The sequence below is a fragment of the Mobula hypostoma genome, chromosome 10 (genome assembly GCF_963921235.1).
Source record: "Mobula hypostoma chromosome 10, sMobHyp1.1, whole genome shotgun sequence".
Classification (NCBI taxonomy): domain Eukaryota; kingdom Metazoa; phylum Chordata; class Chondrichthyes; order Myliobatiformes; family Myliobatidae; genus Mobula; species Mobula hypostoma.
In genome coordinates, this window is record NC_086106.1 from 56,040,723 (window position 1) to 56,063,890 (window position 23,168).

Sequence of the window (23,168 nt, forward strand, 5' to 3'; positions counted from 1 at the left end):
GTTGTATAAGGCATTGGTGAAGCCTAGTCTGGAGTACTGTGTGCAGTTTCAATCACCTACCTACGGGAAAGATGTAAATAAGTTTGAAAGAGTACCGAGAAAATTTACAAGGATGTTGCTGCATTTCGAGGATTTGAGTTATAAGGAAGGATTGAATAGGTTAAGACTTTATTCCTTAGAATGTAAAATATTGAGAGAATATTTGATAGAGGTATATTAAACTATGAAAAGTAAAGATAGGGTAAATGGAAGCAGGCTAATTCCACTGAGGTTGGGTAGGACTACAACCAGAGTTCATTGGTTAAGGATGAAAGGTGAAAAATTTTAAGCAGATCATAAGAGGGAACTTCTTCACTCAAAGTATCCTGAGAGAGTGGAACGAGCGGCCAGTACTAGTGATGTGTGTCTGGCCTCCATCGGTCGTGGTCAACCATGGGTACTGCGCCTCTGGTAGTCACTGGTTTGTCGAGCAATGTAGACTGTGGCTATTGAGGCCGATCCTGGAATGGCAGACTCTGCCAAGTTGCTGCGTCTGTAGGGCGTCGTGGAATTGTTGTCCGCTGTTCGCTGTGCTCTCCGTTTAGCTCTCCGCTCCTCAAACTGACTCAGGATCGCTCTTTCACCTTGTTCTAGGTGTTGCTGAAGAGTACCTCACCATTTGTTGTGGTCATCTGCTGCATTTTAACATACAAGTGAAGTTTGTATAAGTACATGGATGGTAAGGGTATGGAGGGCTATAGTCCCAGTGCAGGATGAGGGGAGTAGGCAGTTTCAATGGTTTCAGCATGGACTCGGTGGGCCAAAGGGCCTGTTTCTGTTCTGTACTTTTTTAATGACTCTATAATTCTAAATGGGTGTTAAAGAGTACAGTGAATTTAATGTAATTTTAATTTTCAATTGGTGATTTTACTTCAGTACCTTGGTAAGTTATTTAAGTATTTTCTCTCTTATACAATTTTAACAGTTTTTTGATTTTTAATAATTCTAGGATATTGGGTAGCACAGTAGCATAACGATTTACACTGCCAGTGATTGGAAGGTTAGTGTTCAATTCCTGTCACTGTTGTTACGTACCCCGTAACTGGGTTGCCAAACCAGCAGAAATGAATCACTCAGTTGGAGTCTGGATTACTAGAACTAAGAAAGTTTTATTAAAGAAACAAGCAACACAGTACTCTAATCAAAACCATAATGAATGCAACAGTTCAGCAATGATAAACATACATGTACATAGAATTAAGATAACAGGATCAATCAAGCTCTATCGTTTTCCAGGGGTAAATGACCAGTTTCAAAGTGACGCAAAGTTCAGTTCAATTTAGTTCAGTTCAGTTCGCAGTAATCGCTGCCGTGGCGATGGACAGTGGGGGGAAGGAGAGAGAGAGCAAAAACGAATGAATATTCAAGGATTCCAGACACAGACCTTCGCAGTCAGCTTTCGGGCGAGTCCTTTGTGATGTCATCTGAGGTCACCGACCGTGACCCCTCCGTTTCCAGATACGAATCGTTTCCCTGCAGTGAACCTGGCACCCAGGCGAGGGTGGACACACACCAGGTTCCCACCGATCGTGCCTTTCAAAACTTCCCACCAACTTGTGAGAGACGCACCGCTTCCAGGGTCTCGTTACCTCGGGTGTCGTGTGTGTGTTGCCTTAGCGAACCTGTCCCTTTTTATACCCCTGCTAGGGTATCGCCTGTCCATCACTTCAAACAGTTCAGGGTTCAAAGGGGGAGCCGCTCTTGACAGCTCTCCTTCTCCTTCATTACACATCTCCGAATGCTGCTCCATTGTTTTCCTTATCTCTCTCTCTCCTGAAGACAGGTGGCAGACCAACTGCTGATCCCACTGGTGCCAGCACAGGACAGCTACATCTTAATCTATGTGTATTCTTGTCACGCTGTCTAACAGGAGTTTGTGCGTACTCCCCGTGATTGTGTGAATTTCCTCTGGATGCCCTGGTTTCCTCCCATATGTACAGGTTGGGGTTAGGAAGTCGTGGCCACGCTATGTTGGCACCAGAATCATGGTGACCATTGTGGGCTGTCTCCAGAACATCCTCAGACTGTGTTAGACATTGATACAAAGGATGCTTTTCACTGTAAGTTTCAATGTTTCAGTGCACAGCTGATCCTAAATCAAACTTTTTTAAAAAAACATTTAAATATATTAAAAAATATTAAAAATATTAAAAAACTGTCCTCAGTTTTTAGAAGCTGAGACAGCCAGCTAAAAGTTGTGATTTAGCCATCTGTAAGTTGTTTCATAATTTCCATGGGGACTGCTTCTTTACCCCTCCTGTGTGAAAGTGTTACAATGTTGAAATGACTCATCGACCCAGAAACTCACCAATGAAAAACTTGTGTGAAGATGTTTCATACGTGAAGATACATATTGTAGATCAATGACCAACACGGTGAAAACAACCCATTGTATATCTCAATGGTTATTTTGATTCACTGGATTGTAGAGTCATCATTTTCTTTATTCCACATGTCATTAAGGATGACCCGTATCTAATGGAAGAGGGTAATTCTACCAAATATCTGAACAACCATTGTAATGAAAAGATGTTTGTGACTGAGTGGTCTGGGAGATATCAGCTGTGTCCGTTACTCTGCATTCTACAGGTGAGGTGTTTACGTCTGTCAGATACCTTTACACATTTATATTCTCATTGAACTTCACACCCCCAGCAGTATGAAGTACAATGTGTATCACTGGCCATTATTTCAACAAGATTATTCATTGTCACACTTATTCATTGTCACTTTGGTACTACACACCTCTCCTATCCTCACGTTGTGTCATCCAAAACCTGCTTCTTCACAGGCAACACTGACGATCCTTTATCAATGTCAATTGGAAGCAAGAAGTGCTGGTGGAAACAATATAATTTCTGGTCTCCAAGTAATCAGTTGTTTGTCTGATGGTCAGCATGGACATGGGAGGCCAAAGAGCCTGTTTCCACGTCGGATCTCTCTGTAACTCTTGATGTGTTCCTATTAATGGATAACCTGCAATCTATGAACCAGAAGTGAAACATACAAAGAGAATATTAAAATACATTTGGTATTTCGTGCACAGCAACAGTGCTTTTACTTTTGACTTCTTCCACTGATCTCCTCCAAATTTCTCTCATGTTCTCTATTCACTGTGGTTTCTCTACTTCTTCCAAATGTGGCAGTAATATCTGGAATCATTTTTCTGTCTAGTTCTAATTTGTACATTTCTGGTTCTCCAGCTCTTCCTCCTGCATCACACATTATGCTGTAGGTTTTCTATGTTTCTATATTCCAAGTTCCCTGTTCCTGATTGTCTCATATTCACTATGGATGTCCAGTCCCTATACAGTTCTTTCCCTCATCAGGATGAATCTAAAGCTCTCTGTTTCTTTCTGGACAACAGACCTAAACAGTTCTGCTCCACCACCACCCCTGCTTTCTTTGTCAGAACTGTTTCTCCTTCGGCTTCTCCAAATTTCTCCAATCCCGAGATGTACCCATGGACACACACGAAAAACCCAACTATGTCTGAATTTCCATTATATACAAGCCTACACTGGTAACCCTCCCCAACTCTTTGTATGTTACACTGAAGACTGCATTGGTGCTGCTTCCTGCACCCATGCTGAGCTCATCTGTTTCATCAACTTTGCCTCCAGCTTCTATCCTGCTGCTAAATTTACTTGGTCCAAGCTGGACAACTCTCTCCTCCTTCTCGATCATGCTGTATCCATCTCTGGAGTTAGTCAATCTACTGATATTGTTTATAAATCTAGTGACTCTCCCACTATCCTGACGATACTGCAGCTTTTCCCATTGGGTTCCCCTTGTCCTTACCTATCACCCCACAAGCCTCTGTATCGAGCATATCATTCTCTGTAACATTCACCATTTCCAGTGGGATCCTACCACTAAGCACATCTTTCTATACCACTAGACCCCACCACATCCTGCCCATAGATATTGGTCTTTACATGCCTTCCTTGTCCAGTCATCCTTCTCCACTGATTTCCCTGCTACAACTTATCCATGCAAATGGGCGTGCTGAACCTGCCCCTACACCTCTTCCCTCATCACCAATCGGGGAGGATCAGTCCTTCCAGGTGACACAACACTTCACCTGTGAGTCTGTCGGTGTCATCTACTGTATCCAGAGCTCTCAGTGTGGCCTCTTGTATATCGGAGAGACCTCATGTAGAATGGGAACTGCTTCATCGAGGACCTTCTCTCTGTCTATCACTAAAGGTGGGATTTACTGGTGACCACCTATTTCAATTCAACTTCCCATTCCCATTCTGAAATGCCTGTCCATGGCCTCCTCTACGGAGGCCACTCTGAGGTTGGAGGAACAACACTTATCGTTGGTAATTCCAAATCATAAAACTAATCAGAAGAGAAACATGGGGAGACAGGAACAAATGTGTACCCTTCATTTTTATGTTTATTGAGGCGTGCACTTACGATGTGGTGATGTGATGACGTATGACATTCATGCACTGTTTTATATAACCCGTAATTAATTATTAAATAAAACAAAGAATGCTTAATCAAACAATATATTTACAATATCACCCACCCAGCCACTCACAGAATACAACTGCTCTATAGACATCCACAGAATAGCTGGTGAGTTGTGGGTTGTGGAGTGTGTTGCATTATGACATGCAAAAAGGAAATTGGTGAATTTCTGATTCAAGTTTCAAAGTACATTTATTATCAAAGAATGTATGAATCATGCGATCTTGAGATTTGTTTGCTTACAGGCAGCCACAAGGCAAGAAAACCAAAAGAACCCAATGAAAATAAAATAAAATAAAGACCAACACGTGGTGCACAGAGAGAGAGGGAAAAGAAACACAAACAGTGCAAACAATAGAAGTGAGCAGCAACTTTCTGAACCAAAATGAGTCCTGAGATCCGAACCCCAGAGCAGCCCTGAGTAGGCCCAAAGCCTCAGTATCAGTTCATTATATTAGCAAGTACGGAGCACAGCACCAGGGCAGTCTTCATAGCCTCAGTACCATGAAGAGAGCAGTGGTCATTGCGGGACGATGAGTAATATCAGCTGTTGCTTCTGATCCTGATACCCTGCCTTTCCAGTATATCTAGGCCAGTGTTTAAATTGTCTAAACAGTGTATCATACCTCGCACTAGGGCCCAGGCAAAGCTGCACCGAAAGGCTCCAAGCCTGGGCCACGCTGCCTAGCGACTCGCTCGGTGCCCAGAGCGATCCACCCTGGCTCCTGGGCCAGTTGTACGGGCATTAAAACACTCCTGCCTTGATTTCTCCTCTCCAAATGGCTCACTACATCACCTAAATTCTGCAAAATACCATGATGGTTCCACCCTCGAATTTGCTTTGCCTCGCATGCCTCTTCTTTGTTTGTGGTGCAGATTTACCACAATTTACTTCAGAAGAGATGTAATTACTGATGTTTTTAGTCAAATTTTGTGCCTTTTGAGCGACTAGTAAGCTGCCATATGAGTTCGGTAGCAGATTCAGTGTTAGAATAATGTGTTCTGCTGACATTGATCGCAGGGCAGTCTTTAAACTCTGGACAAACCTCTTCACTAAACCATTTGTTGCTGGGTGGTGCAGATCAGATGTGCTTTGTCTGAATCAAGAGCAAATTACAAATCTTTTGTAAATTGTTTAGGTATTTCCTTTTCCAAGTATAAACAGGACAATCATCATGATTTGTCATCCTCTTGATTTCAATCTTGTAATTGTGTCCTCCAAGAATCAAAGCCCATCTTTGCATTTGTGCTGCTGCTGTTAGTGGAATATCCTTCAGTGGATTGAAAATGGACCCCAGTGGTTGATAATCAGTAATGATGGTAAACTCTCTCCCATACAGGTAGTGGTTGTACCATTTTACTCCCCAAACCAGACTCAAGGCCTCTCAGTCAAGAGTTGACATGACTGCATCTGTACCCTAAGGCAAGGCATTACAGGAAAGGCTCATGGGAAGATGTGGATCGTAATGTGTGAGTACACTGTCTGATGTCACCATCTTTTGGTCGGCCTCTGCGAAGTTCACAGCTGAAATACTTCCCTCCAGAAAAGTTTGCAAAGATATCCTCTATCCTGGGCAGAGGGCATTGCTCTACTTTCAGGACTGGGTTCGTGGTGACCTTAAAATCAACACAGATCTTGTCAGGGCCACTCTTCTTGGCTACTGGAACTACTGCTGTTATCCATGGGCTCCACTCAAACAGTTATTCAGCCTCCAGCTGATCGAGCTCACTGGCTACTTTATCCCCGATGGTAGAAGCAACCAGATGGACTTTATAAAACTCAGGTGTAGCATTTTCATTTAACACCATTTACTGTTGATAAATTTGACATTTCTAATGCCATCCTTGAACACTGCTGTGGCATCACCCCGTACCTTTCTGAGTTCATTTTCAATTGACCCTCTGGCAGAGGATGTGGCATGCAAATGGTGGATATATCTCCAGCTAAGTTGTAGTTGTCTCAGCCACTCACATCCCCACAATGCTGGCCCTCCTGTTTTTAACCACATACAAGCCATAAGTGTCTTATTCATTATTGCCTCTGTTACAATTGTCACTCCCACTGGAGTTATCATTTCTCCAGTATAAGTTCTTAGCTGGATGTCTGCAGGCTTCAGTTGGGTACCTCAGAGATGTCATTCAAACTGCATGCAATGACTGAAACAGCCAGGCCTTTGTACAATTCCATTTTAATTAATTTGCTGTTACTTCTGGTGTTAGCCATTTTGTATGTCTCTTGTCAGTTTTCACATTGTAAATCTTGTCTATCCAGTCCAGTGTCACTCTCATCATTATCATATTTTATTAATAGAATTTTTAAAACTGCATTTTGACTTTTTATCATTTTGTCTTCCTTGTGCAGTCCATTTATTTTTGCCAGAAATGCATTTTCTGCAAGTTTCACCTTTAAAGCTGCAATGGTCTGGTGTATGTGAGCTCCTGCCCAAACGGTCCACAATCCGATTGGTCAGGCTCTTTTCTCTTTGGACACTGAGATTTTGTTCCAGCTCTCTTTCATTCCTGACTGCAACTCACTTGTGTCTCTGGCTGCTGTTTCATTTGATACTCCAATTTCTTTCATTGCCTTTCCATTGTCCTTTTTATAATGTCACAATCAGATCGTTACAGATATTAAAGGGAAAACACAGCCACTAGTTTGTATACAACAATATTGCATACACTGTGACCTTATAATGTCCAAACAGTCTGACACTGGGCTATTGATTGACAGGTGAGCATCATTCAGACACTTGGAGATAACTTCTCGGCTCCTCTTCAAATTAGGATCACATGTCATCTATGTCCTCCTGTTTCATGTCTTCTTTAACAGAGTCGCACTCCCTCGGTCAGGCACAAGTGTTCCTCAGAAATGGCTAAGCAATATTTCAGAAAGGAAATCAACAAAGGGGAAAGTTGTCATTAAGAATTACAGCAGGGTTTAGTGCCAGGCTTCTTAAATATTTTAACAAGAGCATAACATGAGCTCATTGTATTGATGTTGGTGCTGACCAGTTAATCAATACCATATGCTACCTTCACCACCTTCACTGCGCTCTCCGTAAAGTCCTTCAGTGCATTGGTCAGTATTCTGCGGGTCATGTAAAATGATGATACTGCGCCAAAAATGGAACCAATGACAGGAATGAAATCAAGAGCAACTTCCGCAACTGAAACTGCAACAGCTGTAGCACCCCACCATAACCTTGCAATTGTATCTTCATTTATTGTCTCCAGCAGAGAAGGGTTAACAACTGCCCTAAGCTCTTTCACTGGTTTATTTGTAATGTTGGCCAGTTTTTGAAGAGAAGGTCCATCCAGACCCAGGCATTTACGGAAATACATTATTTCCTCAGTCAGTATGCCGATATCACAAGCAAGAGAGACACCAGGAACGGGGACTGCTCCCACAGCTCCCGAAATTGTTGCCGACATCCAGATACGTTCCTGCAGCATCTTGCTTTTCTGCTGAACAATCTCCACACTTCGGTTTGCATAGGCCAAGACAAAGATACTTTTCTTTATATATGGCAGATTATCTTCAAGTGTTTTATTTAACTGATTGAAATCATATTCATCCCATTCAAAACTGGATATCAGGAACACAGGTGGGGTCAGAATCCTTGTTTTTTGCAAATTCTTCACACATTCACTCCGAATATCATGCAGCATTTTTTTCTCATTAATTTTACTCCCCCCCATTCTCATTGAATAAAAATCAAGATCAATCTTAGTGCGGACAAAGTAGAATTTCTTCTCAAGTCGTTTAATGTCTTCTGCAAGTTTTCCCTCATTTTCTTTGAAACGACCAGCTGATATTATGATGAAGAAATCGTACCTTTCAAATTTCATTTTCTGGAGATATTCACCAGCTGGAAAGTTTATTGATCCAATCCCTGGCAGGTCCCAGTAGCTGACATTGGGCTGACTGGGATGTGGGTATTTGGTTGGCTCCATTGTAGTTTCAGTGACCCCAACTTCAGCAGCTCCTTCATCAGTGTTCCGAAGTCCTCTCATGGCATTGATGAAGGAGGATTTTCCTGTACCTGATTCTCCTGTCACTGCGATGTTAAGCTCTATTTTATCCAGTTCCGCTAGCTTCTGCTTTATCAGATCAGTAACTCCTTTTACCCCACCTTCTTCAAAGTGGGATTTCAGTTTGTTGAGCTGCTCCAGTGTGAAGAATGTGGCAATCTCAGACTGAGGCCCCTGTTGACTGAAAGGAACCAAGTTCCATTAGAATTTCTAATCATAAAAACTTCCATTTCTACAGATCCACATTCTCTTGTGAGTTGTGGGTGGTAATTACAACATACAGGCAGACTTACAGGACCACAAAGAATGCTTGTAAATTTCATGTGGATAACACCATAGGTCAGGCTGCAATCTGGCTCTCTAGAACAATGAGAATTGGAAATCTATCCATACAACCTCATGATATCAATGCAGAAGTCCTTACGTGACAGCTGCCAGTTCAACCAATATCAACTTCATCATAAATGACCTCCCTTTCTTTACAAGGTCAGATGACAGAGGTTTGCTGATAATTACACAAGATTCAATTAACTTCATAATGAAAACTAAACAAATTCGTGCCTGCTGTAACAAAGTGACCCAGGGGGGTGCAGTGACACTGTACTGCAAGTGGTGCAGCGGACTGACACCACCAGTGACCTGGCTTCACTCCTGGTCTCTGGTGCTGTCTGTGTGGAGTCTGCATGATCTCCCGTGACCAAGTCTGGGTGTCATAAAGAAAAATAAAAAAGTACAAGTGATTTGAATAGATGAAAAATGTTCATGTCTGGGATAAACAAAAACTGGTAACATGTTTGTAACAAATCTACCAGGCCGTGACCATCTCCAAACAAGGAGAGTCTAACTACCTACTCTTCACACCAATACCACACAGACTTGTCACTGTGTGCCACACACACATCCCCTACACTGTTTCTTCTTGGCTACTCTGACAGCAACTCACAACCCCCTGATCTCCACTAGTAAAACAGGGCACTACTGATCAGGGACAATATCACAGCTGCTCTCAGAGGGAGTGGATAATGGGTGGCTTATCCACTGAGCCCATAAGGGTAAAACTCAAGGTGCAATTACTCTGATTGGATTACGTTATAGAGACCTCAGTAGCAAACAAGATATTGATGAACAAACATGCAGGCAGATTATGAAAATTTGCAAAAACAACAGGGTTGTTTTATTGCATAACTGCCACTACACTAAAATAAACTGGGGCCTTCTATGTGCGAGAGAGTGAGACAGGACAGAATAGTTTTGTGCATCAAAAACAATTTCCAAAATCAATATGTGGATTGTCCAAATAGAACAGGATTCATACTAGATTTGATATTGGGAAATGTGACTGATTAACTGACTGACCATTCAGTCAGTAGAAATAATTGAAATCAGTAATTACAATACCTTAAAATCTGATAGCTCTGAGTAAGTATAGATGCTGCAGAAAAGCATTGAATAGGGGAGCAAAGTTCACAATGTTTTAAGCAAGACCTAGGGAGAGTTATTCTGGAACAGTTGTTTCCTGGAAAACCTCTTCTGTGTAGGGTGTTTAATGGCCAACTTCACAGAATATGGAATTGATGAGATCCAGTAAGTTGGAAAGATAAGGGTGGCAAGATAGGGAGCATTTGAAAGAGGTCAAGAGGGAATAGGAAACACAAGTACAGTTTATGAAGTTAAAATAATCCAACAGTGTCCTTGAGTGAGAGAAGTACTGAAGTGGGCTATGAGGTGAGCCAGAAGGGGCCATGGAAAGTCCTTGATATGTTAGTTCAAAGGGACTCCCAAGGAATTCTGTACATACACCAAGTGGAAGAGAATAACTAGGGATCGCGTAGGACTAGTCAAGGACAAATGATTAGAGATACGCTTGGAGGTGGAGGGTGCAGGGAAATCCTAAATAAGTACCAGACACAGTGTTCAGGGAGCTCAGCAGATAATGCAGTATCTGAGCCTGATCAACCAAGTTCCTGCAGGATTTTGTGTATTGATCCTGCTCTACAGTCTCTCTGGTGTCTCATAAATGAGTACTTACAGCAAGTATCCATCAAAGGGAAAGTCATGGAGAACAGTGTAGGGCATGTTCATATGCTGGGACATTTTGAGATAGAGAAAAAGGTGATATTGGATCTCTTGAAGAATGTTAAGGTGAAATGGCTGGTGGTGGGAAATAGATATCATCAAGGTGATTAAAAGGTTCTTTTATAAGCATGTGTGATTGCAGAGAACAGAGAGATATGGACCATTTGCAGGCAGAGTAATTGGTTTGAGACTTTATTATCTTAAATGGTGCAGCATAACATCGTGAGCTGAAGGAGCTGTTCCTATGCTTTAATATTCTGTGTTCTATGACAAGGAATTTAGTGCAAGGGAACACCATCATCTACAGCTTCCCCTCCATCATACACTGATATCATTGTTCAACATGGTCACGGGGTCTACACTCAGGAATTCCAGATCCAACCCCACTATGGCATCAGATTTATCAGGATGGCAGCTGATCAACAAAGCAGATCCCATGCACCAATGAGAATGCTGAGCACTCAGTGTGCAGTGCACTGGCAGGAGTTGCTGAGGTAGGGTTCATTGAAGAGACACACAGTGTGGCATGTTCTGACCTACCTGGAGCTTGCTCCTTCCATTCTTGATGCCTGTTTCTCAGAGCCTGGCCTGTGCAACAAACCAGTAATCCCAGCACCAAATGTGCAGAGTGGTTGGGGGTCTGGGTCTCCTCTTTGTCTTCGTGTAGGTTTCACCTTGAAGGAAGTAAAAAGAGTGACTGTTGGTTGTTTGTCTAACAAGATTATTTAACCCTACCTCAGCAACTCCTGCCAGTGCACTGCACACTGAGTGCTCAGCATTCTCATTGGTGCATGGGATCTGCTTTGCTGAACAGCTGCCATCCTGATAAATCTGATCCCATTGTGGGGTTGGATCTGGAATTCCTGAGTGTAGACCCCGTGACCATGTTGAACAATGATATCAGTGTATGATGCTCAGCAAATCACCTTTAATCACTGGAGAATAATGCAAGAAACCAGTGATAGAACAGTACAGCATAGAAACAGGGTCCTTGGCTCATATTGTTCCTGCTGACCATGATGACAAAATAAACTCATCCCATCGACCTGAACAAGATACATATCTCTGCATTCCCTGCATGTTCACGTGTCTGTCTAAATGTCTCTTAAATGCTCCTGTTATGTCTGCTTCCACCACCATCTGTGGCAGAAAGCTCCAGGCACTACCAATCTCTGAGTAAAAACATCACCTTTAAACATGCCCTCTCAGCTCATCTTTACCTTCTAGTTTTTGATATTTCTACCTAGGATGCCTCTTTGCGTGTCTTTCATAATTTTATATACTTTCAACATTTTCGTTATTTTTTTTCTCCAACGGCGTTCTGAGAGGCGGGACTGCGCAGGCGTGTGACGTCGGGCTGTGCAGTGCGGCAGATTTAAAAGGAACAGAGCCTCATAGAGCGGGCAGCGTAGTTTGCGGGCGGCGGAGTGAGCCGGGAGCAGAGTGAAGACTTAAGGGTTTCGGCTCAACGGGCTTAGGCAGAAACGGGCGAGGCGAGGAAGGTTTGGCATTCATTTTCTGTTGTTATTTGAGGAGAGGGGCAGTATGAATGTGAGGGCAGTTTGCTGTTCTCGGTGTCGGATGTGGGAGGCCCTGGAGTCTCCAAGCCTCCCGGACGTCTACATCTGCGCCAAGTGCATCGAGATGCAGCTCCTAAGGGACCGCGTTACGGAACTGGAGCTGCAGCTCGATGACCTTCGTCTGGTCAGGGAGAGTGAGGAGGTGATAGAGAGGAGTTGCAGGCAGGTGGTCACGCCGGGGCCACGGGAGGCAGACAAGTGGGTCACGGTTAGGAGGGGGAAGGGGAAGAGTCAGGTAATAGGGAGTACCCCGGTGGCTGTGCCCCTTAACAATAGGTACTCCTGTTTGAGTACTGTTGGGGGGGACAGCTTACCCGGGGGAAGCGACAGTGGCCGTGCCTCCGGCACAGAATCTGGCCCTGTAGCTTAGAAGTGTAGGGCAAGGAAGAGGAGGGCAGTTGTGATAGGGGACTTGATAGTAAGGGGGTCAGATAGGCGATTCTGTGGACGCAGTCCAGAGACCCGGATGGTAGTTTGCCTCCCTGGTGTCAGGGTCCGGGATATTTCTGATCGTGTCCAAGATATCCTGAAATGGGAGGGTGAGGAGCCAGAGGTTGTGGTACATATAGGTACCAATGACATAGGTAGGAAAAGGGATGAGGTCCTGAAAGGAGAATATAGGGAGCTAGGAAGGGAGTTGAGAAAAAGGACCGCAAAGGTAGTAATCTCGGGATTACTGCCTGTGCCACGCGACAGTGAGAGTAGGAATGCGATGAGGTGGAGGATAAATGCGTGGCTGAGGGATTGGAGCAGGGGGCAGGGATTCAAGTTTTTGGATCATTGGAACCTCTTTTGGCGCAGGCGTGACCTGTACAAAAAGGACGGGTTACACTTGAATCCTAGGGGGACCAATATCCTGGCAGGGAGATTAGCAGGGGCTACTGAGGTGACTTTAAACTAGAATGGTTGGGGGGTGGGAATCAAATTAAAGAGGCTAGGCGTGAGGAGGTTAGTTCACAACAGAGGGATGGGAACCAGTGCAGAGAGACAGAGGGGTGTAAAGTGAGGGTAGAAGCAAAAAGTACTAAGGAGAAAAGTAAAAGTGGCAGGCCAACAAATCCAGGGCAAGTATTAAAAAGGGCCACTTTTCAGCATGATTGTATAAGGGCTAAGAGAGTTTTAAAAGAGTGCCTGAAGGCTTTGTGTGTCAATGCAAGGAGCATTCGTAATAAGGTGGATGAATTGAAAGTGCAGATTGTTATTAATGATTATGATATAGTTGGGATCACAGAGACATGGCTCCAGGGTGACCAGGGATGGGAGCTCAACATTCAGGGATATTCAATATTCAGGAGGGACAGACATGAAGGAAGGGGAGGTGGGGTGGCGTTGCTGCTTAAAGAAGAGATTAACGCAATAGAAAGGAAGCACATAAGCCGGGAAGATGTGGAATCGATATGGGTAGAGCTGCGTAACACTAAGGGGCAGAAGACGCTGGTGGGAGTTGTGTACAGGCCACCTAACAGTAGTAGTGAGGTGGGAGATGGTATTAAACAGGAAATTAGAAATGTGTGCAATAAAGGAACAGCAGTTATAATGGGTGACTTCAACCTACATGTAGATTGGGTGAACCAAATTGGTAAAGGTACTGAGGAAGAGGATTTCTTGGAATGTATGCGGGATGGTTTTTTGAACCAACATGTCGAGGAACCAACTGGAGAGCAGGCTATTCTGGACTGGGTTTTGAGCAATGAGGAAGGGTTAATTAGCGATCTTGTCGTGAGAGACCCCTTGGGTAAGAGTGACCATAATATGGTGGAATTCTTCATTAAGATGGAGAGTGACATAGTTAATTCAGAAACAAAGGTTCTGAACTTAAAGAAGGGTAACTTTGAAGGTATGAGACATGAATTAGCTAAGATAGACTGGCAAATGACACTTAAAGGATTGACGGTGGAAATGCAATGGCAAGCATTTAAAGGTTGCATGGATGAACTACAAAAATTGTTCATCCCAGTTTGGCAAAAGAATAAATCAAGGAAGGTAGTGCACCCGTGGCTGACAAGGGAAATTAGGGATAGTATCAATTCCAAAGAAGAAGCATACAAATTAGCCAGAGAAAGTGGCTCACCTGAGGACTGGGAGAAATTCAGATTTCAGCAGAGGAGGACAAAGGGCTTAATTAGGAAGGGGAAAAAAGATTATGAGAGAAAACTGGCAGGCAACATAAAAACGGACTGTAAAAGCTTTTATAGATATGTAAAAAGGAAAAGACTGGTAAAGACAAATGTAGGTCCCCTGCAGACAGAAACAGGTGAATTGATTATGGGGAGCAAGGACATGGCAGACCAATTGAATAATTACTTTGGTTCTGTCTTCACTAAGGAGGACATAAATAATCTTCCAGGAATAGTAGGGGACAGAGGGTCCAGTGAGATGGAGGAACTGAGCGAAATACATGTTAGTAGGGAAGTGGTGTTAGGTAAATTGAAGGGATTGAAGGCAGATAAATCCCCAGGGCCAGATGGTCTGCATCCTAGAGTGCTTAAGGAAGTAGCCCAAGAAATAGTGGATGCATTAGTGATAATTTTTCAAAACTCGTTAGATTCTGGACTAGTTCCTGAAGATTGGGGGGTGGCTAATGTAACTCCACTTTTTAAAAAAGGAGGGAGAGAGAAGCTGGGGAATTATAGACCGGTTAGCCTAATGTCGGTGGTGGGGAAACTGCTGGAGTCAGTTATCAAGGATGTGATAACAGCACAGTTGGAAAGCGGTGAAATGATCGGACAAAGTCAGCATGGATTTGTGAAAGGAAAATCATGTCTGACGAATCTCATAGAATTTTTTGAGGATGTAACTAGTAGAGTGGATAGGGGAGAACCAGTGGATGTGGTATATTTGGATTTTCAAAAGGCTTTTGACAAGGTCCCACACAGGAGATTAGTGTGCAAACTTAAAGCACATGGTATTGGGGGTAAGGTATTGGTGTGGGTGGAGAATTGGTTAGCAGACAGGAAGAAAAGAGTGGGAATAAACGGGACCTTTTCAGAATGGCAGGCAGTGACTAGTGGGGTACCGCAAGGCTCATGCTGGGACCCCAGTTGTTTACAATATATATTAATGACTTGGATGAGGGAATTAAATGCAGCATCTCCAAGTTTGTGGATGACATGAAGCTGGGTGGCAGTGTTAGCTGTGAGGAGGATGCTAAGAGGATGCAGGGTGACTTGGATAGGTCGGGTGAGTGGGCAAATTCATGGCAGATGCAATTTAATGTGGATAAGTGTGAAGTTATCCACTTTGGTGGCAAAAATAGGAAAACAGATTATTATCTGAATGGTGGCCAATTAGGAAAAGAGGAGGTGCAACGAGACCTGGGTGTCATTATACGCCAGTCATTGAAAGCGGGCATGCAGGTACAGCAGGCGGTGAAAAAGGCGAATGGTATGCTGGCATTTATAGCGAGAGGATTCGAGTACAGGAGCAGGGAGGTACTACTGCAGTTGTACAAGGCCTTGGTAAGACCACACCTGGAGTATTGTGTGCAGTTTTGGTCCCCTAATCTGAGGAAAGACATCCTTGCCATAGAGGGAGTACAAAGAAGGTTCACCAGATTGATTCCTGGGATGGCAGGACTTTCATATGAAGAAAGACTGGATGAACTGGGCTTGTACTCGTTGGAATTTAGAAGATTGAGGGGGGATCTGATTGAAACATATAAGATCGTAAAGGGATTGGACAGGCTAGATGCAGGAAGATTGTTCCCGATGTTGGGGAAGTCCAGAACGAGGGGTCACAGTTTGAGGATAGAGGGGAAGCCTTTTAGGACCGAGATTAGGAAAAACTTCTTCACACAGAGAGTGGTGAATCTGTGGAATTCTCTGCCACAGGAAGCAGTTGAGGCCAGTTCATTGGCTATATTTAAGAGGGAGTTAGATATGGCCCTTGTGGCTATGGGGATCAGGGGGTAGGGAGGGAAGGCTGAGGCGGGGTTCTGAGTTGGATGATCAGCCATGATCATAATAAATGGCGGTGCAGGCTCGAAGGGCCGAATGGCCTACTCCTGCACCTATTTTCTATGTTTCTATGTTTCTATGTTTCTATGTTTCTATGTTTCTATTTTCTATGTTTCTATGTTTCTATGTTTCTATGTTTCTAGTTTCTATGTTTCTATGTTTCTATGTTTCTATGTTTCTATGTTTCTATGTTTCTATTTTCTATGTTTCTATGTTTCTATGTTTCTAGTTTCTATGTTTCTATGTTTCTATGTTTCTATGTTTCTATGTTTCTATGTTTCTATGTTTCTATTTTCTATGTTTCTATGTTTCTATGTTTCTATGTTTCTATGTTTCTATGTTTCATGTTTCTATGTTTCTATGTTTCTATGTTTCTATGTTTCTAGTTTCTATGTTTCTATGTTTCTATGTTTCTAGTTTCTATGTTTCTATGTTTCTATGTTTCTATGTTTCTATGTTTCTATGTTTCTATGTTTCTAGTTTCTATGTTTCTATGTTTCTATGTTTCTATGTTTCTATGTTTCTATGTTTCTATGTTTCATGTTTCTATGTTTCTATGTTTCTATGTTTCTATGTTTCTATGTTTCTATGTTTCTATGTTTCTATGTTTCTATGTTTCTAGTTTCTATGTTTCTAGTTTCTATGTTTCTATGTTTCTATGTTTCTATGTTTCTATGTTTCTATGTTTCTATGTTTCTAGTTTCTATGTTTCTAGTTTCTATGTTTCTATGTTTCTATGTTTCTATGTTTCTATGTTTCTATGTTTCTATGTTTCTAGTTTCTATGTTTCTATGTTTCTATGTTTCTATGTTTCATGTTTCTATGTTTCTATGTTTCTATGTTTCTATGTTTCTATGTTTCTATGTTTCTATGTTTCTAGTTTCTATGTTTCTATGTTTCTATGTTTCTATGTTTCTATGTTTCTATGTTTCTATGTTTCTAGTTTCTAGTTTCTATGTTTCTATGTTTCTATGTTTCTATGTTTCTATGTTTCTATGTTTCTATTTTCTATGTTTCTATGTTTCTATGTTTCTATGTTTCTATGTTTCTATGTTTCTAGTTTCTATGTTTCTAGTTTCTATGTTTCTATGTTTCTATGTTTCTATGTTTCTATGTTTCTATGTTTCTATGTTTCTAGTTTCTATGTTTCTATGTTTCTATGTTTCTATGTTTCTATGTTTCTAGTTTCTATGTTTCTATGTTTCTATGTTTCTATGTTTCTATGTTTCTATGTTTCTAGTTTCTATGTTTCTAGTTTCTATGTTTCTATGTTTCTATGTTTCTATGTTTCTATGTTTCTAGTTTCTATGTTTCTATGTTTCTATGTTTCTATGTTTCTATGTTTCTATGTTTCTAGTTTCTATGTTTCTATGTTTCTATGTTTCTATGTTTCTATGTTTCTATGTTTCTATGTTTCTAGTTTCTATGTTTCTATGTTTCTATGTTTCTATGTTTCTATGTTTCTATGTTTCTAGTTTCTATGTTTCTATGTTTCTATGTTTCTATGTTTCTATGTTTCTATGTTTCTATGTTTCTATGTTTCTATGTTTCTATGTTTCTAGTTTCTATGTTTCTATGTTTCTATGTTTCTATGTTTCTATGTTTCTAGTTTCTATGTTTCTATGTTTCTATGTTTCTATGTTTCTATGTTTCTATGTTTCTATGTTTCTAGTTTCTATGTTTCTATGTTTCTATGTTTCTATGTTTCTATGTTTCTATGTTTCTAGTTTCTAGTTTCTATGTTTCTATGTTTCTATGTTTCTATGTTTCTATGTTTCTAGTTTCTATGTTTCTATGTTTCTATGTTTCTATGTTTCTATGTTTCTATGTTTCTATGTTTCTAGTTTCTATGTTTCTATGTTTCTATGTTTCTATGTTTCTATGTTTCTATGTTTCTATGTTTCTATGTTTCTAGTTTCTATGTTTCTATGTTTCTATGTTTCTATGTTTCTATGTTTCTATGTTTCTATGTTTCTATGTTTCTATGTTTCTAGTTTCTATGTTTCTATGTTTCTATGTTTCTATGTTTCTATGTTTCTATGTTTCTAGTTTCTATGTTTCTATGTTTCTATGTTTCTATGTTTCTATGTTTCTATGTTTCTATGTTTCTATGTTTCTATGTTTCTATGTTTCTAGTTTCTATGTTTCTATGTTTCTATGTTTCTATGTTTCTATGTTTCTATGTTTCTATGTTTCTAGTTTCTATGTTTCTATGTTTCTATGTTTCTATGTTTCTATGTTTCTATGTTTCTATGTTTCTATGTTTCTAGTTTCTATGTTTCTATGTTTCTATGTTTCTATGTTTCTATGTTTCTATGTTTCTATGTTTCTAGTTTCTATGTTTCTATGTTTCTATGTTTCTATGTTTCTATGTTTCTATGTTTCTATGTTTCTATTTTCTATGTTTCTATGTTTCTATGTTTCTATGTTTCTATGTTTCTATGTTTCTATGTTTCTATGTTTCTAGTTTCTATGTTTCTATGTTTCTATGTTTCTATGTTTCTATGTTTCTATGTTTCTATGTTTCTATGTTTCTAGTTTCTATGTTTCTATGTTTCTATGTTTCTATGTTTCTATGTTTCTATGTTTCTATGTTTCTATGTTTCTATGTTTCTAGTTTCTATGTTTCTATGTTTCTATGTTTCTATGTTTCTATGTTTCTATGTTTCTATGTTTCTATGTTTCTATGTTTCTATGTTTCTATGTTTCTAGTTTCTATGTTTCTATGTTTCTATGTTTCTATGTTTCTATGTTTCTATGTTTCTAGTTTCTATGTTTCTATGTTTCTATGTTTCTATGTTTCTATGTTTCTATGTTTCTATGTTTCTAGTTTCTATGTTTCTATGTTTCTATGTTTCTATGTTTCTATGTTTCTATGTTTCTATGTTTCTATGTTTCTAGTTTCTATGTTTCTATGTTTCTATGTTTCTATGTTTCTATGTTTCTATGTTTCTATGTTTCTATGTTTCTAGTTTCTATGTTTCTATGTTTCTATGTTTCTATGTTTCTATGTTTCTATGTTTCTATGTTTCTATGTTTCTATGTTTCTATGTTTCTATGTTTCTAGTTTCTATGTTTCTATGTTTCTATGTTTCTATGTTTCTAGTTTCTATGTTTCTAGTTTCTATGTTTCTATGTTTCTATGTTTCTATGTTTCTATGTTTCTATGTTTCTATGTTTCTATGTTTCTAGTTTCTATGTTTCTATGTTTCTAGTTTCTATGTTTCTATGTTTCTATGTTTCTAGTTTCTATGTTTCTATGTTTCTATGTTTCTAGTTTCTATGTTTCTATGTTTCTATGTTTCTAGTTTCTATGTTTCTATGTTTCTATGTTTCTATGTTTCTATGTTTCTATGTTTCTATGTTTCTATGTTTCTATGTTTCTAGTTTCTATGTTTCTATGTTTCTATGTTTCTATGTTTCTATGTTTCTATGTTTCTATGTTTCTATGTTTCTATGTTTCTATGTTTCTATGTTTCTATGTTTCTATGTTTCTAGTTTCTATGTTTCTATGTTTCTATGTTTCTATGTTTCTATGTTTCTATGTTTCTAGTTTCTATGTTTCTATGTTTCTATGTTTCTATGTTTCTATGTTTCTATGTTTCTATGTTTCTATGTTTCTATGTTTCTAGTTTCTATGTTTCTATGTTTCTATGTTTCTATGTTTCTATGTTTCTATGTTTCTATGTTTCTATGTTTCTATGTTTCTATGTTTCTATGTTTCTAGTTTCTATGTTTCTATGTTTCTATGTTTCTATGTTTCTATGTTTCTATGTTTCTATGTTTCTATGTTTCTAGTTTCTATGTTTCTATGTTTCTAGTTTCTATGTTTCTATGTTTCTATGTTTCTATGTTTCTATGTTTCTATGTTTCTATGTTTCTATGTTTCTATGTTTCTATGTTTCTATGTTTCTATGTTTCTATGTTTCTATGTTTCTATGTTTCTAGTTTCTATGTTTCTATGTTTCTATGTTTCTATGTTTCTATGTTTCTATGTTTCTATGTTTCTAGTTTCTATGTTTCTATGTTTCTATGTTTCTATGTTTCTATGTTTCTATGTTTCTATGTTTCTATGTTTCTAGTTTCTATGTTTCTATGTTTCTATGTTTCTATGTTTCTATGTTTCTATGTTTCTATGTTTCTATGTTTCTATGTTTCTATGTTTCTATGTTTCTATGTTTCTATGTTTCTATGTTTCTATGTTTCTAGTTTCTATGTTTCTATGTTTCTATGTTTCTATGTTTCTATGTTTCTATGTTTCTATGTTTCTATGTTTCTATGTTTCTAGTTTCTATGTTTCTATGTTTCTATGTTTCTATGTTTCTATGTTTCTATGTTTCTATGTTTCTATGTTTCTATGTTTCTATGTTTCTAGTTTCTATGTTTCTATGTTTCTAGTTTCTATGTTTCTATGTTTCTATGTTTCTATGTTTCTATGTTTCTATGTTTCTATGTTTCTATGTTTCTATGTTTCTATGTTTCTATGTTTCTATGTTTCTATGTTTCTATGTTTCTATGTTTCTATGTTTCTATGTTTCTAGTTTCTATGTTTCTATGTTTCTAGTTTCTATGTTTCTATGTTTCTATGTTTCTATGTTTCTATGTTTCTATGTTTCTATGTTTCTATGTTTCTATGTTTCTATGTTTCTAGTTTCTATGTTTCTATGTTTCTATGTTTCTATGTTTCTATGTTTCTATGTTTCTAGTTTCTATGTTTCTATGTTTCTAGTTTCTATGTTTCTATGTTTCTATGTTTCTATGTTTCTATGTTTCTATGTTTCTATGTTTCTAGTTTCTATGTTTCTATGTTTCTAGTTTCTATGTTTCTATGTTTCTATGTTTCTATGTTTCTATGTTTCTATGTTTCTATGTTTCTATGTTTCTATGTTTCTATGTTTCTATGTTTCTATGTTTCTATGTTTCTATGTTTCTATGTTTCTATGTTTCTATGTTTCTATGTTTCTATGTTTCTATGTTTCTATGTTTCTATGTTTCTATGTTTCTATGTTTCTATGTTTCTATGTTTCTATGTTTCTATGTTTCTAGTTTCTAGTTTCTATGTTTCTATGTTTCTATGTTTCTATGTTTCTATGTTTCTATGTTTCTATGTTTCTATGTTTCTATGTCTCTATGTCTCTATGTCTCTATGTCTCTATGTCTCTATGTCTCTATGTCTCTATGTCTCTATGTCTCTATGTCTCTATGTCTCTATGTTTCTATGTTTCTATGTTTCTAGTTTCTATGTTTCTATGTTTCTATGTTTCTATGTTTCTATGTTTCTATGTTTCTAGTTTCTAGTTTCTATGTTTCTATGTTTCTATGTTTCTATGTTTCTATGTTTCTATGTTTCTATGTTTCTATGTCTCTATGTCTCTATGTCTCTATGTCTCTATGTTTCTATGTTTCTATGTTTCTAGTTTCTATGTTTCTATGTTTCTATGTTTCTATGTTTCTATGTTTCTATGTTTCTAGTTTCTAGTTTCTATGTTTCTATGTTTCTATGTTTCTATGTTTCTATGTTTCTATGTTTCTATGTTTCTATGTTTCTATGTTTCTATGTCTCTATGTCTCTATGTCTCTATGTCTCTATGTCTCTATGTCTCTATGTCTCTATGTCTCTATGTCTCTATGTTTCTATGTTTCTATGTTTCTATGTTTCTAGTTTCTATGTTTCTATGTTTCTATGTTTCTATGTTTCTATGTTTCTATGTTTCTATGTTTCTATGTTTCTAGTTTCTATGTTTCTAGTTTCTATGTTTCTATGTTTCTAGTTTCTATGTTTCTATGTTTCTATGTTTCTATGTTTCTATGTTTCTATGTTTCTATGTTTCTATGTTTCTATGTTTCTATGTTTCTATGTTTCTATGTTTCTAGTTTCTATGTTTCTATGTTTCTATGTTTCTATGTTTCTATGTTTCTATGTTTCTATGTTTCTATGTTTCTATGTTTCTATGTTTCTATGTTTCTATGTTTCTATGTTTCTATGTTTCTATGTTTCTATGTTTCTATGTTTCTATGTTTCTATGTTTCTATGTTTCTATGTTTCTATGTTTCTAGTTTCTATGTTTCTATGTTTCTATGTTTCTATGTTTCTATGTTTCTATGTTTCTATGTTTCTATGTTTCTATGTTTCTATGTCTCTATGTCTCTATGTCTCTATGTCTCTATGTCTCTATGTCTCTATGTCTCTATGTCTCTATGTCTCTATGTTTCTATGTTTCTATGTTTCTATGTTTCTATGTTTCTAGTTTCTATGTTTCTATGTTTCTATGTTTCTATGTTTCTATGTTTCTATGTTTCTAGTTTCTAGTTTCTATGTTTCTATGTTTCTATGTTTCTATGTTTCTATGTTTCTATGTTTCTATGTTTCTATGTTTCTATGTCTCTATGTCTCTATGTCTCTATGTTTCTATGTTTCTATGTTTCTATGTTTCTATGTTTCTAGTTTCTATGTTTCTATGTTTCTATGTTTCTATGTTTCTATGTTTCTATGTTTCTAGTTTCTAGTTTCTATGTTTCTATGTTTCTATGTTTCTATGTTTCTATGTTTCTATGTTTCTATGTTTCTATGTTTCTATGTTTCTATGTCTCTATGTCTCTATGTCTCTATGTCTCTATGTCTCTATGTCTCTATGTCTCTATGTCTCTATGTCTCTATGTTTCTATGTTTCTATGTTTCTATGTTTCTATGTTTCTAGTTTCTATGTTTCTATGTTTCTATGTTTCTATGTTTCTATGTTTCTATGTTTCTAGTTTCTAGTTTCTATGTTTCTATGTTTCTAGTTTCTATGTTTCTATGTTTCTAGTTTCTATGTTTCTATGTTTCTATGTTTCTATGTTTCTATGTTTCTATGTTTCTATGTTTCTATGTTTCTATGTTTCTATGTTTCTATGTTTCTATGTTTCTAGTTTCTATGTTTCTATGTTTCTATGTTTCTATGTTTCTATGTTTCTATGTTTCTATGTTTCTATGTTTCTATGTTTCTATGTTTCTATGTTTCTA

The 23,168-nt window shown here is 38.4% G+C and overlaps 1 protein-coding gene across 2 annotated transcripts in view; it reads right to left on the minus strand.

Annotated features, from left to right (window-relative positions):
- Window positions 1-557: 557 nt before the first annotated feature.
- LOC134352918 (interferon-inducible GTPase 5-like) overlaps window positions 558-23,168 on the minus strand; it is a 29,551-nt gene continuing 6,940 nt past the window's right edge. Inside the window, exons 2-4 of one of the 2 annotated variants that reach the window (XR_010019507.1) lie at window positions 11,170-11,303; window positions 2,785-8,734; window positions 558-674 (exon numbers count right to left, since the gene is read on the minus strand). Coding sequence is in view for 1 of the 2 variants with exons in the window: in XM_063060532.1 (XP_062916602.1) it covers window positions 7,534-8,734; window positions 11,170-11,189 (1,221 nt within the window). In the remaining variant the exon portion in view is untranslated. Of the gene's footprint in view, window positions 675-1,111; window positions 8,735-11,169; window positions 11,304-23,168 lie in introns of those variants that run through there. The other variant, XM_063060532.1, reaches the window with a different exon arrangement.